We start from the raw sequence: 20142 nt of genomic DNA, 5'->3' as shown, positions 1-20142 counted from the left end.
TGGATATCCACATCAGTTTTGGGAGTATTGCCATATGTGGTAGGCTGGAAAATGCCCCCTCCCCCAAAAGGTCCTAAAACCTGGAACCTGTGAATGCTGCTTTACATGGCAGGAAAAGGGGGCAGAGGGGTCTTTGATATAATTAAGTTGGGAATCTTGAGATGAGATTATCTTGAATATCCACCTGGGCCCTGAATGCAGTCCTGTATATTATAAGTGGGAGGCTGAGGGAGATTTGATGACACACAGAGGAGAAGGTGATTTGAAGATGGAGCAGAGAGAGATTTGTAGATACTGGCTTTGAAGATTGGAGTGCAATGGCCAAAAGCCAAGGAATGCTGCTAGCTACCAGAAGCTGCAGAGCCAGGACTGGATTCTATCTCGAGCCTCCAAAGGGAGTGGAGCCCTGCTGTGACACCTTGATTTCAGCTTGGCCTCCAGAACTGAGAGAGAATTTCGGTTGTTTTAATCCACCAAGTTTGTGGTAATTTGTTACAGCAGGTGCAAGAAACTAATACACTATCTTAACAATATTAAGTCTTTCAGCCCATGAACATGGGACGTCTTTCAATTTACAGACATACCTCGGAGATATTGCGGGTTCAGTTCGAGACCACCGCAATAAAATGAATATCACGATAAAGTGAGTCCACATGAATTTTTTGGTTTCCCAGTGCATATAAAAGTTATGTTTATGCTATACTATAAACTATTAAGTGTGCATTATGTCTAAAAAAAAGACAGTGTACATACCTTAATTAAAAAATACTTTATTGTTAAAAGAATGCTGACCATCACCTGAGTCTTCCTCAAGTTGTAATCAATCTTTTTGCAATAGTAACATCAGAGATCACTGATCACAGATCACCATAACAAATATAATAATGAAAAGTTTGAAGTACTGTGAGAATTACCAAACTATGACAGAGACATGAAGTGAGCAGATGCTGTTTGAAAAATGGTGTCGGTAGCTTTGCTCAGTGCACTGTTGCTACAAACCTTCAATTTGTAAAAACAAAAAACAAAAAAATCCTGCAATATCTTCAAAGTGCAATAAAACGAGGTATGCCTGTATTTAGGTCTTCTTTGATTTCTTTCAACAATGTTTTATAGTTTTAAGTTGATAAGTTTTACACTTTTTTTGTTAAATTTATTTCTAAATAATTTTGTTCCTTTTGCTGCTGTTGTAAGTGGAATTTTCTTAATTTCATTTTCCAATCATTTGTGGCTAATGTGTAGAAATGCAGCTGGTTTTTGTATATTGATATTGTATCCTGAAACCTTGCTGAGCTCTTTTATTAGCTCTAAGAGTTTTGTGTGTGTGTGTTTTGTAGTATTTTCTATATACAGGATCATGCCATCTGCACATAAGAATTCGTTTTATTTCTTCATTTTCAATCAACATGCCTTTTATTTCATTTTCTTGCCTAATTACCCTTGCTAGCATTTCCAGTAAAATGTTGAACAGAATTGGCAAGAGTGGACATTGGGCATTCTTGTGTTGTTTCTGATCTTAGGGAGAAAACTTTCAGTTTCTCTGTTAATTATGTTAGCTGTGGATTTTTGTAGGTGCCCTTTATCAGGTTGGGGACATTCTCTACCTTTCTCTTAATTTACAGGTAGTGCCTATTCTTGACTACCGTTTATTTTGCTGCATTGTTCATTTGATAGCTAATTAATGAGTAAATATGATAATAACCGCTAACAGTTTATCATGTGCCAGGCACTGTTTTAAGTGTTTAACAAATATTAACTTGATTAATATACTTCTAATTCTATTCAATTTCAGTGTTCTTTGAGATATGTACATAAGTATTTGAACAGAGAGAACAACTTGCCTTTTGTAAAAATTGAGAGTCCCTTGGCAAAAATATATGAAAAAAAGTTAATATCATTGTTATTCTGTAATTTAGCCCCTTCATCCAATTTATGCATCTAATCATAAAACTGGCCAGTCCACATAGAGCTTTGATCCACTGAGTAGGTTGAGAACACATTTTTTTTTTCCTTAGAATAAAAGCAAAACATGTTTGTTTTAGAAAGTGCAGGTGAACAAAAGTTCAAGTGTTTATGATTTTTCCTTGGCTACATTCCTAGAAATTGTTTTTAGGTCATAAGATTTTTTGGGTAGGTATTCCCAAATTGCCCTCTGGAAATACTGCACTCCCAGTAGCCATATGAGAGTGCCTGTTTCTTCAACCTTTCTTCAGTCATGGATGATGTGACTTTTTGAATAAACTCTATGGCATTTTGAGAGATGACAGATTCCACTTTACTTGAAAAAGATTTTGTAAAATGAGACATAATTAAAAGCAGCAATAAAGTTATTGAATATTAATTAGTACCTTTTGTAGTTTTTTTTTTTAAACTTTTTTTTTAAAATTAATTTATTTATATATATTTTTTATTTTTGGCTGTGTTGGGTCTTCGTTTCTGTGCGAGGGCTTTCTCCAGTTGCGGTGAGCGGGGGCCACTCTTCATTGCGGTGCGCGGGCCTCTCACGGTCGCGGCCTCTCCCGTTGCGGAGCACAGGCTCCAGACGCGCAGGCTCAGTATTTGTGGCTCACGGGCTTAGTCGCTCCGCGGCATGGGGGATCTTCCCAGACCAGGGCTCGAACCCGTGTCCCCTGCATTGGCAGGCAGATTCCCAACCACTGCGCCACCAGGGAAGCCCCCTTTTGTAGTTTTTAAGGTCAAAAGAATGAGTTTGGATATCTTGGTTCATTTTAGGAAGATTAGTTAAAAGAAATGGGAGTTACTAGCTGATAATTTTCTTTGATAACTTAAAAAAATTTTTTTTTAATTTATTTTATTTATTTTATTTTTGGCTGTGTTGGGTCTTTGTTGCTGCACGCGGGCTTCCTCTAGTTGTGGCGAGCGGGAGCTACTCTTCCTTGCAGTGCATGTGCTTCTCATTGCAGTGGCTTCTCTTGTTGCGGGGCACGGGAACTAGGTGTGCGGGCTTCAGTAGTTGTGCCTCACGGGCTCTAGAGCGCAGGCTCAGTAGTTGTGGCGCACGGGCGTAGTTGTGGCACACAGGCTTAGCTGCTCCACGGCATGTGGGATCTTCCCGGACCAGGGATTGAACCCATGTCGCCTTCATTGGCAGGTGGATTCTTAACCACTGCTCCACCAGGGAAGCCCTGGGTTTTTTAAGATTCAAATATTTGATCCATCTGAAATTTATTTTGAATAATAAGTGAGCTAGGGCTCTAATTTGACAGTTTTTCAAAATGGCCAGCCAGTTGTTTCAACATTATCTATTAAATCTCCTTTTCTGTATGATATTTATATACTGACGCTCATTTCTAGTTCAGATTCCTTTCTCTGTAGCAGTGTAGACATGTGATTAGTAGACAATTTCGAAAGGTTTTTGAGGTCGGTGGAGCAATAGAGGATTTAGATGTATTATACCTTTTTTTAAAAAATTTATTTTTGGCTGTGTTGGGTCTTTGTTGCTGTGCACGGATTTTCTCTAGTTGCAGCGAGTGGGGGCTACTCCTCGTTGCTGTGCACAGGCTTGTCATCGCAGTGGCTTCTCTTGTTGCGGAGCCTGAGCTCTAGGCGCGCAGGCTTCAGTAGTTGTGGCACACGGGCTTAGTTGCTCCGTGGCACGTGGTGTCTTCCTGGACCAGGGATCGAACCTGTGTCCCCAGCATTGGCAGGCGGATTCTTAACCACTGCACCCCTAGGGAAGTCCCTATAGATGGATTATACTTTTTTTTTTTATCTCCCCTTTTGCTTCTAAGGTTGATAAATGATTGATTCTTTCAAGGACTACTCCTAAACCCAACCATCCTTAGACATAAAGGTGGCTTTCACATGACTCTTTTGGATTACTTATATCTCTACGGAGAGCAAGGTGAAGCTGGGATGAAGATCTTCTAAGACATGGTCAATGAGAGTTTTTTAGAAAATAATCAGGGTTTTAAAATGAGTTTGAACTTCTCTAGGCAGTAAAAACCTGCTAGTCAGTGCCTACGCATTAGCTAATTCTGTACTTACCACAAGGAGACAAAGAAAATGCTAGTTAAAAGAAGTGAAACTTGAAAAATGGTGATTCATCACTGCCTAGTACTTCTTAGTCATCTTTAGGAATTTAGTCACTATAAGTAGGCCTTGATTTTTAAAATTTTAATTAATTAATTAATTTTTAAATTTTGTATTGAAGTACAGTTGATTTACAATGGTGTGTTTCTGGTGTACAGCAAAGTGGTTCAGTTATATATATGTATATTCTTTTTCATATTCTTTTCTATTATGATTTATTACAGGATATTGAATATAGTTCCCTTTGGTATACAGTAGGACCTTGTTTATCTTTTTTTTTTTTTTCTTATTTTTAAAAAATTCTTGGCCGCACTGCACAGCTTGCAGGATCTTAGTTCCCCAACCAGTGATTGAACCTGGGCCTACACCAGTGAAAGCCCCAAGTCCTAACCACTGGACCTCCAGGGAATTCCCTATCTTTTTTATATATAATTGTTTGTGTCTGCTAATCCCAAACTCCTGATTTATCCCTCCCTAACCCCCTTTCCCCTTTGGTAACCAGAAGTTTGTTCTCTATGTCTGTGAGTCTGTTTCTGTTTTGTAAATAAGTTCATTTGTATCACATTTTAGATTCTACGTATAAGTGATATATGATATCATCCCACACAGCTTGCAGGATCTCAGTTCACTGACCGGGGATTGAACCCAGGGCCTGTCATTGAAAGCCTGGAATCCGTACCACTAGGCCACCAGGGAACTCCTTGCAGCAAGTTTAATGAGGATGAGGATTTAGAAATTTGGAGGCCATAGTGACTCCAGAAAAGGAAGAGTTGCAGAAACATGATGGGGATGAATTGCTAGTGAGAAAGTGAAGATAGGAAGTACAAACCACTTTTCTAGGACATTTTATATTAAAAGGAAAAGAACAGCATGAGTTGGGTCTTGAAAGATAAGAGGTTCATTGGAAAGGGCTGTTGTTTGTTTCCAAAGGACATTGTTTCCAAAATTTTAGTTATTTATAATTTTGCCATTATCTCTGTACCATATTTTTTATTATGTAATTTAAAGAAAATTTCACTAAAAAGAAGAATCTTCATCCTAAGCAATAAATTCTATGAAGTGATAGTTTGTTTCAGTTACATATTTGTTTCCAAAACGTTAAGTAAATATGTAATACTTCACAGATAAATTTTGAATACCACTTATGACTTCCATATCATAATTTCAGAAAAGTTTTAAAGACTACGTTGGTGCTAAATGTAATGTGGACAATATAAATGGCTCAGTGTGTTGAATGATTTGAGCAGTTTCTCAAAGGATATATAAAGGATCAAGGCAATATAGTTTAAAGGGGTAGTCTTGAAAAAGAGATGGGCTACCCCTTCCTCTGACAAAGGAACAGTGGAGAAGAGGATTAAAGATAGCGAAAATAAAGATAGAAGACATTTCAGGAGTTGGTCCCCAAAGTGATCAACTGAAGGTTGCTTTGTAAGGCTGGGACTTGAAGGTGGAAAATGTTTGGAACTACACTTGGGAGGAATGTTATAGAAATTCATCAAGAGGCAGAGACAAAGATTTCATTTTTATTGCAAGCCTGGTTAACGCTAGACAGCCAGTTTATAGTGGGCCCATTTTCTGTATTATATTTCTGCAGTGCATGGCAGTTTGAAATCAGAGAAAGCAGATAGCAGGCAATATCTGGGATTGGGATGTGGCTGGGTGGATCCAGGAAATTGGTGGCGTTGATGAGGGAAGGATAGAAATAATGACAAAGGGTTAGTGACTCTAGGCTGGGTAAGAAAACTGGGAAAGCAAATGAATAATTTCCATCAGAAGGAACACCGTTTCCCTGTGCCTCTCTTTAGAGCAGTGAAATCTTTCCTAGAAATTGCCCAACAGACTTCTCATGTCTCATTGGCCAGAGCTAGATTACAAGTTACGCTGTCTTCCTTTTACCTCTTTACGCTTTTCTACCCTACTTAGAGTCCAGAGCATCAGCCTCCCCGGGCACAATCAAATGGCTTCCATGCCCTCTGGTTTCTGGTAGGGCTCGGTCATGGTTGAGGTGGGTGGCATTGATAGGAGGTCCAAGGGCAGAGAGTAAGGTGTGTGTTTATAACATAGGTTCTCTCTGGGCTGGGTAACCATCTCTTCTGTCTAATAGTTCTCTCCAGGGAGTTCTCTTTGGGTTTCCTAAACCATTTCCCTCCTTTGCCCTTTCAGGATAGTAACAGCTTTCCTGTTGCTTGTTACTAGCCCTAGAATGCTACACCATCCTTTGTTGCTTTTCTTAAATTTGCCCACACATTTATAAAATAGTCCCTTTACATTCTTCTCAGTAAACCTGAGCGGGCCATCTCTGACTGGTGCTCATGCAAAGGGAATGAAACACATGCCCTTGTGGCGGAAGCAACCAGCGTTGTTCACCACAGTCACGTGAGATTATAAAAAATAATTGTGCATACCTGTCAGTTTTGTCAGCCAGACTCACAGTAAATTCAGCCATCTAGAACAGGAGTTGTCATACACAGCCACTTCCATTCATTTATGGCTGTAGTGCTTTTGGACCATATGGCCCCCAAAGCCTGAAATACATACTCTCTGGCCCATTGCAGAAAAAAATTGCTGACCCCTGATTTAGAACTACACTGTTCAGTCTGGTCCGGTTGAGCACTTGAACTGTGGCTAGTCTGAATTGAGAGAACACCAAAGTTGTAAAATACATACCACTTTGCACCTGTTTTTAAGACTCACTTTGCACCTGTTTTACTTTTTCATGTGGCTCCCAGGAAATTTTAAATTACATAACGTGGTTGACATTATGTTTCTGTTGGGCAGCACTGATCTAGAAAGTAACTGGTAACCTAGAAAGTAAGGAGTTAAAAGCTGCCCTTAGGCAAAAGCCTGTATTAAGTACAGTATTGTAAAGCAAAGAGAGCTTGGCACCTAGAGGCATTTTATCAGTTGAGACAGCTCAAATATTGACTTCCTCTGCAAAAGCTCTCTCCACCCTGATGATCCCACAGCCCTTTTGTGTATTGTAGTTATCAGTGTTTGCATACTTCTATTGAGATGCTAAAGGAGGAGTTTGGAATACATGCCTAGTACCCCATATATATTGGGTTCTCAGAGGGTTTTTATTTAGTGAGTGAGTATATAATTGAATGAATAAGTGCGTTACTAATTTAATAAGCTTGGTTATTTATCTTTTCCTTCTGGGTAACATTGGCAGTAAATTTGGCATAGTAGTGTAAATATAGGATTATTACAGGAATCAGATTTGGTGAAGAGCCGTGAAGAAGCAACCCTAGTAGAAAGGCACAACTTTCTGGAGCTGTTTAGTGTGGGCTCCATTGCTCTCATTTCAGTTCTACTAAAGGTGTCACTATAATAGCACAGTGCAATAAATGATCTTTTATTCGACATAAAGATTATGTACAGTGTCTCTCTCTCTCTCTCTTTTTTTTTTTTTTTTTTTTTTAAGGTGGTAAAGCATGTAATAATTTTCGGAAAGTCTTTATCAAAACTGGTTCAAATTAGATTTTTGATACTTCAAGGAGTAAATTTTTAAATACTCAATTCAATGTTGTAGACTTTACAAGTGTGAGGTAGTGTTCATGAAGATAAATGTCGCAAGCCTGACTTCTTAGAGATAAGAGGGTTAGGAAAAAACAAAATCTAGAGTAGTTTTCTTTAAGGATTTATCTTTGGGTCTACTAATAGTTATTATCAGTTAATGATCAGTTATCAGTTAGTGATATTAATAGATCTAGGCAGGTATTTCAGAAATTGCATGACCCTCAGTCCTGGCTTATCACTATTTCAGGGTCAATGTTTTAGAAATTTAGAAGCCTTGAGTTGACTTATGTGGTTGGGTGTCTGTACATAGTTCTTTATTTCATTTTATTTTATTTTTTAAATTTTATTTATTTATTTATGACTGTGTTGGGTCTTCGTTTCTGCGCGAGGGCTCTCTCTAGTTGCGGCAAGCGGGGGCCACTCCTCATCGCGGTGCGCGGGCCTCCCACCATCGCGGCCTCTCTTGTTGCGGAGCACAGGCTCCAGACGCGCAGGCTCAGCAATCGTGGCTCACGGGCCCAGCCGCTCCGCAGCACGTGGGATCCTCCCAGATCAGGGCTCGAACCCACGTCCCCTGCATTAGCAGGCAGACCCTCAACCACTGCGCCACCAGGGAAGCCCCCAAGTTCTTTATTTTTTAATTTTAATTTTATTTTTATATATTAAAAATTTTTTTTTGATTTATTTATTTTTGGCTGTGTTGGGTCTTCGTTGCTGTGCGCGGGCTGCTCATTGCAGTGGCTTCTCTTGTTGTGGAGCATGGGCTCTAGGTGCACGGGCTTCAGTATTTGTGGCATGCGGGCTCAGTAGTTGTGGCGCAGGGGCTTAGTTGCTCTGCGGCTTGTGGGATCTTCCCAGACCAGAGATGGAACCCATGTCCCCTGCATTGGCAGGCGGATTCTTTTTTAAACTTTTTTTTTTTTTTTTTTTTTAGAGAGGGGTTGTTTGTTTATTTGTTTATTTATTTATGGCTGTGTTGGGTCTTAGTTTCTGTGCGAGGGCTTTCTCTAGTTGTGGTAAGCGGGGGCCGCTCTTCATCGCAGCGCGTGGGCCTCTCACTATCGCGGCTTCTCTTATTGCGGAGCACAGGCTCCAGACGCGCAGGCTCAGTAATTGTGGCTCACGGGCCCAGCTGCTCCGCGGCACGTGGGATCTTCCCAGACCAGGGCTCGAACCCGTGTCCCCTGCATTGGCAGGCGGATTCTCAACCACTGCGCCACCAGGGAAGCCTGGCAGGCGGATTCTTAACCATTGTGCCACCAGGGAAGTCCCTGTATATAGTTCTTTAAATCACTGGATGTTAGCTTTTAGGGCATTATTCTTTTGATTTTTATGACATTTAAGTTTTGGTGGGTAGCAAGAAAGTAATTTTGAATATTGTGTGAGGTTAGTTTTAAGGTGAAAGAAAATGAATTGAATTGGATTTTTAATATATTTTTCTTCGACTTTATATAACTTTACTGTCACTTGGAGCGGGGCCTTTAGAGATTCTAGTCTAAGTGAGAAAAAACTCTTTCCCTGCTTTCCAGTCCCTGCCTCCTCAAAGCCAGTTTGAATGGTGGTTAGGTTGTTTATGGATAGACAGATTCCTTTTGGAAATGATGCACAAGTAGTGAGAATTAATCTTTGGCGTCTTCTTCCCCATCCCCCTATGGTAATTAGTTGAAGGTAAGAAGTTTCTGTATTCATTTATTTATGAAGTAAATAGCTTATTTATGAATCCATGGTCTGATCATAGATAGTAGAGAACTAAATAAAAGTATTTCTACAGTTGATAGAAAAATCAAATGGATATTTGTTTTACCTTCATATTTCTTACCTAATAAGTTACCAATTTGGGAATATTTTCAAAATTTATCCTCTCCTATCCATTCTCAGCGCTATTGTTTTGGCTTATGGCGACATCATTTCTTGTCAGGATTTATTGCATTTCTCTTTTTTTTTTTTTTAAATTAATTAATTTATTTATTTTTGGCTGTGTTGGGTCTTCGTTTCTGTGCGAGGGCTTTCTCCAGTTGCGGCAAGCGGGGGCCACTCTTCACTGTGGTGCGCGGGCCTCTCACTGCCGCGGCCTCTCCTGTAGCGGAGCACAAGCTCCAGATGCGCAGGCTCAGTAGTTGTGGCTCACGGGCCCAGTCGCTCCGTGGCATGTGGGATCCTCCCAAACCAGGGCTCGAACCCATGTCCGCTGCATTAGCAGGCAGACTCTCAACCACTGCGCCACCAGGGAAGCCCTGCATTTCTCTTATGTGGTGATTTCTTCCTCTCCTGCCAGAGAGTGGGATTTTCCAATATCAGATCAGTTACTCTTCTGCTTAAAATTCTTAGTTTCCTCAAAGCCCTTGTTGTGATACACACAGGCTCTCCATGATATGACCTCTAGCCTCCTTCCCAGTCATAAACTTCACTGTTATCAACAGTTGAAGATATTATTTCACTGTTTGCTGGCTTCTATTGTTGGTGTTGATGGGTCAGACAGCATAATGGCAGTTCTCTTGAAGGTGATGTTTTCTTTCTGGGTGCTTTTAAGAGTCTTTTTGTTTTGTGTTTTGTTTTTAAATAAACCTCTGTGTTACACAGTTTCACTATGATATATCTTTACCCTGCTTGGGATTCTTTGATCTTCCTTTGAGGATTGGCTTTTTTTAACACTTCCAGAAAGTTCTCAGCCATTATTACTTCAAATTTTTCCTCTCCTTATAGAGCTTTTATTAGGTGCATTTTGGACCTTCACATGCCTTTTTTCCAAGTAGAATATTGTGAAACGATATAAAGAATCAAAATGTCCAATAGAGGATTAAATAAATTCTATTTCAGCCATAAAAATAGAATAGTAGACCCATAAAAATGATGTGGAAGAATATGTAATGATATACAAAGATATTAACAATATGTTAAATGAAAACAGGTTACCAAACAGTATTCATAATGACTCTGTTTTTATAATATGTTTATTTATAATATTATATTTAATATTATTATTTAATATTTGCCAAAGTAAAAGGACAAATAATATTTACCAAAATGTTAATATTAGTTACTTAAACATCATAGGATAATGAGCGATCTTGTTAGATCTATTTTTGGGGGCTTGGATTTTTAATTTTCTTTTTTTTAAAAAAATAAATGTATTTATTTATTTATTTTTATTTTTGGCTGCGTTGGGTCTTCATTGCTGCGCACGGGCTTTCTCTAGTTGCAGCAAGTGGGGGTTCGTTGCAGTGCGCGGGCTTCTCATTGCGGTGGCTTTTCTTGTTGCGGAACACGGGCTCTTGGTGTGCAGGCTTCAGTAGTTGTGGCACGCGGGCTTCAGTAGTTGTGGCTCACGGTCTTAGTTGCTCCACGGCATGTGGGATCTTCTCGGCCCAGGGCTCGAACCCATGTCCCCTGCATTGGCAGGCGGGTTCTTAACCACTGCGCCACCAAGGAAGCCCCTTTAATTTTCTATAAATGGGAGGGAGGAGTCTGTTTTCATTTCTCTTGTGTATTTACCTAGTGGTGGAATTTCTGGGTTATATGGTACCTCTGTGTTTACCTTTTGAGGAACTTCCAGACTTTTTCAAAAGCATTGTGTCATTTTACATTCTCACCAGCAATGTAGGAGGGTTTTAATTTCTCCATGTTCTGGTCAAAGCTTTTTTCTCCTCACTTAAAAAACTCTGTTTTGGGACTTCCCTGGTGGCGCAGTGGTTAAGAATCCTCCTGCCAATGCAGGGGATGCGGGTTCGATCCCTGCTCCGGGAAGATCCCACAACTTCTCAGTTGCTCCCAGATCTCCGGAGCAACTGAGCCCGTGGGCCACAACTACTGAGACTGTGCTCTAGAGCCCATGAGCCACAACTGCTGAGCCCACGCACTGCAACTACTGAAGCCTGCGCACTCTAGGGCCCGCGTGCTGCAACTACTGAAGCCCGTGCGCCTAGAGCCTGTGCTCTGCAGCAAGAGAAGCCACCGCAATGAGAAGCCCCGTGCACCACAATGAAGGGTAGCTCCTGCTCACCACAACTAGAGAAAGCCCACACGCAGCAACGAAGATCCAACGCAAACAAAAAAATTAAAAATTAAAAAAATAGTAAATAATAAACTCTGTTTTATTTGTACCAAGCTTATAAACATCATTGTTACAAGTGTTTATTAACACTCTCTAATTGTATTACAGAAAAGCTATCACATCCAATCCCTGAAATAATGCTCTTCTCAAAATTTCCTGCTTGTACAGCTCTTTTTCTAGCTTTATTGAGATAATTGACACATAACATTGTATTAGCTTAAGGTGTACAATGGCCAGCACTTATGTGTTTTTGATTATAACCATCCTAGTGAGTATGAAGTGATATTTCTTTGTGGTTTTGATTTGCATTTCCCTGATAGCCAGTGATATTGAGCATCTTTTCAGATGGTATTGACCATTTGTATATCTTTTTGGAGACATGTCTTTTCAGATACTTAAGTTGGACTATTCATCTTTGCCATTGAGTTGTAAGAGTTCTTCACATATTCTGGATGCAGGTTCCAGATCAGAGTTGCAAGTGTTTTTCCCCGTTTTGTGTCTTTTTACTTCTTTGGAGCAGAAACTTTTTTTTTAAATTTTTGACGAAGTCCAATTTATTTAATTTTTCTATTGTTGCTTGTATATTTTACTACTCATAGTTGCAGGATCCATTCACAGAAACTAATTTCCTGTACTGTCAGAATTTCCTATACGGTCAGCATCCTATGATTAATATAGTTGTAAGTACTGTGTGTACATATAGTAGTTCTGTTTTTTTTCAACTTAGCATTTTTATGTATAAATTTCCTTCTATTTATATTGTCCGTGCTTCATTTTTAAGAGTTGTGTCATGTTTTGTGGTTGTACCATAGTTTACATAGTTGTCATTTTTTGCTTGTTTTTCAACTTCACGATTTAAATAATGCTGATAGGTAACTATCTCCATCAACTTAAAAGTTATACTTTTTTCTTTCCTTAGGTCGGATTGATTTAAAACAGCTGATAGCAAAGAAGATACAGTTGACAGCAGAGGCAGAGGTAAGTAACTCCCTCTTCCAGAAACAAAAATGTAGAGTTTTAGGGTAAAGAGTTTTATTCAGTACAATTTTTAATGCTAAACTGTTTAAAGAGTTATTTACCTTTCTTATCAGTCGACATGAAACAGGAAAATAAGGTCTGCCATCTCGTCATCCTACATAAGAACCAGATTGTTTTTTGGTTTTTTTCTGTACTATCATCCATCACTCTCATTTTCTGGCTTTTACCAGTAAAACTCAATTTTAGCAAACATGATACAGTTGAATGCTTGTGTAAGTGCTTGTGTAGGTGCTTTATGAAAGTATCTGTCATGTTTCATAGTAAATAATAGGCGTTCAATAAACATTGAATCTGAATTTAGAAGTAGATTCCCTGTTACGGATGTAGAAGAAATAGAAATATCAACTCACAAACAACATCAAGACATTTCAGGGAATTCCTGGCGGTCCAGCAGTTAGGACTCGACGCTTTCACTGCGGTGGCCCGAGTCCAGTCCCTGGTCGGGAAACTAAGATCCTGCAAGCTGTGCGGCGCAGCCAAAAAATAAATAAATAGCAGACATTTCAAGCAGGGCAAACAGTTCTACAAGTTAGAATTCAGCAGTGCCCTCAGGAAATTCTGGAGGACAAAGAACACTTAAAAAAAACAAAAAAAACCTGGGACTTCCCTGGTGGCACAGTGGTTAGGAGTTCTCCTGCCAATGCAGGGGACACAGGTTCGTGCCCTGATCTGGAAGATCCCACATGTCGCGGAGCAACTAAGCCCCGTGTGCCACAGCTACTGAGCCTGCGCTCTACAGCCCACGAGCCACAACTACTGAAGCCTGCACCACGCCTAGAGCCCGTGCTCCGCAATGGGAGAGGCCACCACAGTGAGAGGCCCACACACTGCAGTGAGGAGTGACCCCCACTTGCCGCAACTAGAGAGAGCCCGCACGCAGCGACGAGGACCCAACGCAGCCAAAAATAAATAAAGAAAATAAATAATTTTATATATAAAAAAAATCTAATACTCTGTGTGCCGAATATAAGTTGACTTCAAATCCAAGCCAGCCTCTCTTTTTCCCAATAAGATCACTTTCAAAATTTCTAAGGTTTCTAAGAGTCTTTGAAATACACCATGTCTATTATTCTTTTTAAAAATTTATTTCGGTAAACGGTTTCCTCCAAGCATATGAATAACTTGTATTAACATAGGCTTAGTGGAAATGCTTGGGTTTTGGAGTCAGACAGACCCACCTCTATACCCTACCTTGTGAACTTAGGCTATTTGCTTATCAGTTTATTCATTCACTGACACTGTTTTGAACACCTTCTACATGTCAGGCTCTGTTATTAGCACTGGGATACATAACTAATCAAAATAAAGGGCCCTTTCTTCAGGAAGCTCACATTCTAACACAGGAGATTAGTCAGTAAATAAACCTGAAAAGCAAATGACTTATATGGTCAAAAATACATAAGTGCTCAGCAAAAGAAAAAAAATTATTGGCCAACTTGAATATATAAACATCCAGTGATGTGGATGAAATAGCCCTGTTTTTATTAATTTAGTTACGTATGCATGCATGCATATATGCATTTATATAGAATACTTTAAATTTAGATATTTTTATCCTGTTTCATAAAACAGTATATGCAAGATTGTTTGCATTCACTTTGATATTAGTGTCTTTGTAATTGTGAGAGCTAGTTTTTAAGTTATTTCCAGTCCTGGGGTATTTTCACTGTCATCTCGTTTGTTGGAGATCCAGCACTTTTTGAGTCCAGGGATGGTGCTCTCACTAGACATTTTACTACAAGTACCTATTTGCTTAACATTGCGATATCTCCTCCCCTTCCCCTCCCCCCCAGTTCTGGAGGTATATATGTGTTTTCTACAATATAAGCACTTTACATTGCTTTATAAAGTGGTATTCAAAAGATATATTGACTATACTTGAAACTGAGAGTCTAGACTCCTAGTTAATAGTGTGTTACATTTTATTTTTCCTGATTCCATTAGGTTACCTGTGTAAGCCTTTAAAACTACAATGATCAAGGCCATTTCTGGTGAATGTCTTTTCCAGTTACTAATTTGTTGTCCCATTATAAGAGATTGAAGACTTGATTATTTGGTAACTTGGACTTCTCTGATGGATAATTTATAATTTTGGCTAACAAAAGAAAACTATTTAGTATGCAGGCATATGTGCTATTTTTAAGGGCCCATTCTTGCAAATTTAGTCATTACAATAAAGAAATTTTGTTTTTATGGCTTACCAGAATATTCCTGACCTTTATTCCTCTAGACGGGCTGGACACCTTCCATTCCTTTTCAGATTCCCTTTCTGTTCCTCTCTTGCTCCTTGTCCCCTTCCCAGAAAGAACACAAAGCCCTTACTGTGCTCTGCTTGTGAGGGAAAGTTTCACATTCGTGAAAGCACAGTCCATCCCTGCTGTCATTGCTATTTATTTTAAAAATCTGAGGTGGGAGGGGAATTTAAAAAAAATATAGCATCAGTAACCCAAAGAGGAAAGGGAATGTGGAATGAGAAGTAAAAGGGGAGGGGAGGGGGGGAATGGAGGGAATGTTTCAAGGATTTAAGTTGAAACTTTGTTTTTAAAGAGAGTATTCTACTTCTCTACTTTATATATTAATCAGTGAATAATATTATATTCTGTAGTTTGGTCAGTTGGAAAGATTTGAAGGAGAGAGAAAGAAATGGATGAAGTAAGGGAACAGAAGCTGAGGGAAAGGTGGAGGTTGGTTTAGCTAGTATTATTTATTACTCTGTGTTGTGCAAGACTTGTTCCCGGTTATTGAAGGAGGGCATGGCTTGAACAGAGGTATGGAGGAAAGAAACTTAAACTGTGTCTTGGAAGTTACACTTGATTAGCATCTGTGCCCCTGGTGGAGCATGATAGAAAGAAAAATAAAATTTGGGCTAGATTGTAAGGCATTTTTTTCCTACCTTCATGCCCTTGTTCATGAAGCTCTTTCTACTTGAAATTTCCTTTAACTTCCTACCTTCACCAATCAAAATATTGTATATCCTTCAAATTCTCACTCAAATGCTGCTGCTTCTAAAGTTTTCTAAATACCCCAGCTTGAAATGATGTCCTCCCTTTTACACTTCTAAGGTCTTAGCAATACTAAGACCTTAATACTCTGTTTGTTATACACTGCTTGTTCTGAATGAATCACCAAAATTCCTTTGGTGAACTTATGGACGATTTGACTTAGGAGTGTTTTAATTGGCAATTTGGTATCTGAAGAGATTGAACATCTTGCCACTGTTAATTAATTGCAGTGTTTTTGAGGGAGATACATTAGGAATGCTATACTGATATCAAAGTTGAAGATACAGAGTTTGGAGACAATGAGACCAGATTGGAAGCTACTGTAATATTTTAGTATTCTAGACTGAGTAAATAGGGGCAGGGAGGAGAAGGGAACTACATTTAGAAGTCCTGTTATGGGCTAGGCCTTATACTAGGTAGGTGCTTTATGTATGCAATCTTATTTACTTAAATTATCCCATTCATAACAGTGATGTCTAACTGGTTATGTGTTTTTGTTTGCTTTGTTAATAACATTTACTGTTACGAAATGACCATTGAGGTGGCAGGTACGTGAATATTGTTCAGAGCCATGAAATTTACTTGTTCTTTTCCCTTGTGGGATTTTAGAAATAATTTTAGAGACAAATGAAAATAAACAATCTTTCTAATCATTGGTAATTTGGTGTCATGTTCCAACCCAGTTGGACACTCTTACCCTAATGTTTAAAGTAAGAACACTGGACTAGTTATCTCCGGGGTACCCTTCAGCTCTAACGGTCTGTGTCATCATTGTGTAGCTAACTTAAACTTTTGCTCCTAATTCTCTACTTCCTGTTGTAAAGGGAATAGATAGACTATAGCTCTTACTGGGCAACTCTTTCGGCTCCATGGCACTAGAGTTGTCAGATAAAATACAGTATGCCTAGATAAATTTGAATTTCAGGCAAACCACAGATAGTTTGTTGGTCATCATGCAATATTCGGGACATACCTAGACTAAAAAAGTTAGTTGTTTATCAAATTCAAATTTAACCAACTGTCCTAAATATATATATTGAGGGGGGGTCTCCTATATTTTTATTTGCTAAATATGGCAACTTACAAAGAATTCAGTGAAAATTTATATATACAGATAGAGGAGCTCCTATTAAGGAGAAAGGTGTGAAGAAGGTTGTCAAGTACTGAGCAAGCTCTTTGGTCCTAAGGGAAGAGAAATGAGAGAGGTGATGACATTAGTGGGTTGAACTGACTGAATTTTTTTTTTTTAATTTATTTATTTATTTTTGGCTGTGTTGGGTCTTCGTTCCCGTGCGAGGGCTTTCCCTAGTTGCGGCAAGCGGGGGCCACTCTTCATCGCGGTGCGCGGGCCTCTCACCATCGCGGCCTCTCTTGTTGCGGAGCACAGGCTCCAGACGCGCAGGCTCAGCAATTGTGGCTCACGGGCCCAGCCGCTCCGCGGCATGCGGGATCCTCCCAGACCAGGGCCCGAACCCGTGTCCCCTGCATTGGCAGGCAGACTCCCAACCACTGCGCCACCAGGGAAGCCCGATTGAATTTTTTAAGGTCACTTCTAGGTCTAAATGCTGTCATAAAAAAACTTTGAAGTACTTAATTAAAAAAAAAATGTGGTGCTAGTGGGGTCATACAATACTATGTATGACCTTTTGAAATCCTTAGAATTGTGTTGTAACAAGCCTTTAAAGGTCTTGGAACAGTCCAAGGAGATTCAAATGATTAGGTTCCAACCAGCTACATCAGAGCTACATTCTCTACATTAGTAGAGAAATTAGCTTTAACATTGTTTTATATTTTTTCTATTGGTTGCAGATACCAGAAACCTACTTTGCCTTATTTAAGCATAAAAGGAAGTGTATTTGAAAGATTAATGTATCTCACAGAATCCTAGGAGAAGTTGAACACGCTCAGGCTTTGGAAAGGATATTTATTTTAATGGCAAGAGTTCAGCTATTTCTGAATTTTTCAGTTAATAAGGTTTCCAGTCACGCTTTCTAAGCTCAGAGTTTCAGGTCTATGAGAGAGAGAATTGAATTTTGTTCAGAAGGGCAGGGCCATATAGTACAGCCCTAACCTGGACATGGGGTGCCTGTCCTCACCTTTGAGGACAGTTTCCAGAGGAAAGTGAGTATGTTGAGAAAAGAGGATATCTTTACTATCGATGTTTGTAGAACTTTTATTAATGTACACAATTTTATAGAGGAAATGTTAGATCTAATGTGAAAATTGAAGAGATGAAAAATTACTTTCTGCTTCTTAAAAATACATATTTATATTTCACTTGCTTCTTATATAGCATTTCTAGTGTTGTTTTTCATATCAGTATCTAGTGCAGTTGCCTGACCATTAAATGAGCGATCTGTAATGAGTACGACTCAAATGGCATGTCTGCAAACGAGGCCTCCTCTTCATGGCTTATCACTTGTTCAAGTAAACTAAAGAAGTTTTTGGATAGTGCCAACTTATTTGATTTGTTGGCAGACTGCTGGAAAGACAAGTCTAAGTGTTTTCTGCCCAGAAATTCTTTGATCATTTGTATAAGTTGAGATTAGCTTGTGCCGTAATAGCAACGCAAGATGAACACAAATAATTGTGGCTTAAACAAGATAGAAGTGCATTTTCCTCTTGTGTCAATGATCCAGAGGTGAGAGGTCCACAGCTGGTATGGTGACTCTGGTCCTCAGCGACTCCTCCTTCTACCTCCCTGCCTCACCATTTGTAGGCTGTGATTTGTCTTCTCATTGTCCAAGTGGCTTCAGCCATTTCATCTGAGTTTCAAAGAGCAGAACTGATGTAGGGGAAGAAAGGCGGCAAGGAACAGGTACCAGCTGTCTTTTAAGGAAGTTTTTCTGGAGGTTTTGTCAAACCGATTCTGCCTGTATCTCATTGGCAAGAACTTAGTCACCTGGCCACACCTAGGTGCAAAGGGAGACTGGGAAATTTATTTATTCTGGGCATTTAGATGCCCAGGTAAAAATTAGGGGTTCTAGTACTAAGGAAGGGGGTGGGAAATGATAGGTTGACAATTAACAGTCACTATAATAACTATCCAACTATCCATTGTAGTTTACTACCCCTGATCTTCTGGTCAAATCTTATCTTCTTTTGGCAGTGTAAGTGTGACTACATTCTTCTATTTCCCTTTCTGCCTTTTCTCATTTTACTTAAATACATAAATAAATGTATTAGTCTCCAGTCTGCTTTGATGAACTTTGGGAAGGTCAGTTCATTGTTCTTTATGATTTCATCACTTATTTACAAAATGAAGAAATGTACCTGCCGCATTCCCCCCTACGAATGTTCAGTCATTTAGTTCCATGAACAACACTTACTTGGTTCCTTTGTCTGTCAGGCACTACATTAGGTGCTGAGATTTTGAAGACGTCGTTTCTGTTCTCATGCTAGCCGAGAATACTATGTATAAAATGGATAAGCAAGGGGAACAGCAATTGAGTTAGATACCTTTAAATTGTTCATTGAAAGCTCTAAGGTGATGTCACTGTTAATTGGTATTCTTGGTAAGAAATTACATGATTTTAGAGCTCTATTGAAGATCTTACAGGTGATGGTTACTCTCTGTTTTGTAATGTCTCTGGAAACAAGAAAACACTGTGCTGTGTAGTGTAATTCACTTGGCAGCTTTTTTTTTTCCATAGTGCCAAACAAAGATCAGTGACATCTTAGATTAGATAAGGTACCTTCTTTTAGAAAAAAAGTGCAAGGTTTAAAAGATTTTATTTTAATGTTTTGATACCATATCACAACAGGAGGATTGTTTGAAGAACAGGAGGAATATATTTTCTTAATTAATGTAGGTTTTTTTTTTTCTGATTATAGAATTAATATAGGCTCATTGCAGAAAATTTATGAGACAAAGTATAAAAAGGAAACACCACCCATATGCCCACCACTTGGAGATAATATTTTGGTTTATTTTCTCCAGTAATTTGTTTTCCTTCTTATATCGTATGCACAGATCCAAGTAGACACATGCAGGCATCTGTGTCAGATACATTAGCAAAATCAGCATCCATTTATATATTCAGTTGTATATTTTTCTTAACATCATTTTGTGGCTTTTTTTGTGTTAAAATATTCTTTGAAAATGTGATTTTTAAAAAATTATTTCATGATAGTCATTTGTACGGATGCATCATTTGGTAACTACTGGGAATGTAATATTTTTACTCCTTTCTTGTTTTCTAGCATTTAATAATGGCTAATGAAGTGAAGGAGGTAGGCAGTGATGATGAGAAACTGTAATATATACCATTTGGATAGTTAAGATGCAGGAGCTACCTAAGTAGATTAAGGTAAATAAATGTGTTTCAGCTCAGTTTAGACTGATAACAATATGATATCAAGAATATTGTAGTCTAACTTAAGTTGGAAAATAGCCCAGGATGAATTTTATTTTAAATAAAAAGGGATTAAAATTCAGAGCTCTGATTTGATTAGTTCCTGGTTTATCTTGAACCTTTGGCT

At 38.9% G+C, this 20142-nt stretch overlaps 1 protein-coding gene across 8 annotated transcripts in view; it reads left to right on the top strand.

Moving 5' to 3' along the window:
- The window catches only part of SOAT1 (sterol O-acyltransferase 1), a 59291-nt gene that overhangs the window by 15009 nt on the left and 24140 nt on the right, over window positions 1–20142 (top strand). For 6 of the 8 annotated variants that reach the window (XM_082465526.1, XM_082465530.1, XM_082465529.1 and 3 more), the window contains one exon: window positions 12540–12598. In XM_082465526.1, coding sequence (XP_082321652.1) covers window positions 12540–12598 — 59 coding nt within the window. Of the gene's footprint in view, window positions 1–578; window positions 644–12538; window positions 12599–20142 lie in introns of those variants that run through there. The other 2 variants (XM_082465531.1, XM_082465532.1) reach the window with 2 other exon arrangements.

Source organism: Balaenoptera physalus, assembly GCF_965194825.1.
Source record: "Balaenoptera physalus genome assembly, chromosome: 1".
In the NCBI taxonomy this organism is placed as follows: Eukaryota; Metazoa; Chordata; class Mammalia; order Artiodactyla; family Balaenopteridae; genus Balaenoptera; species Balaenoptera physalus.
The sequence above is the reverse complement of the archived record's forward strand: the minus strand, read 5'-3'. Positions and strand labels throughout refer to the sequence as shown.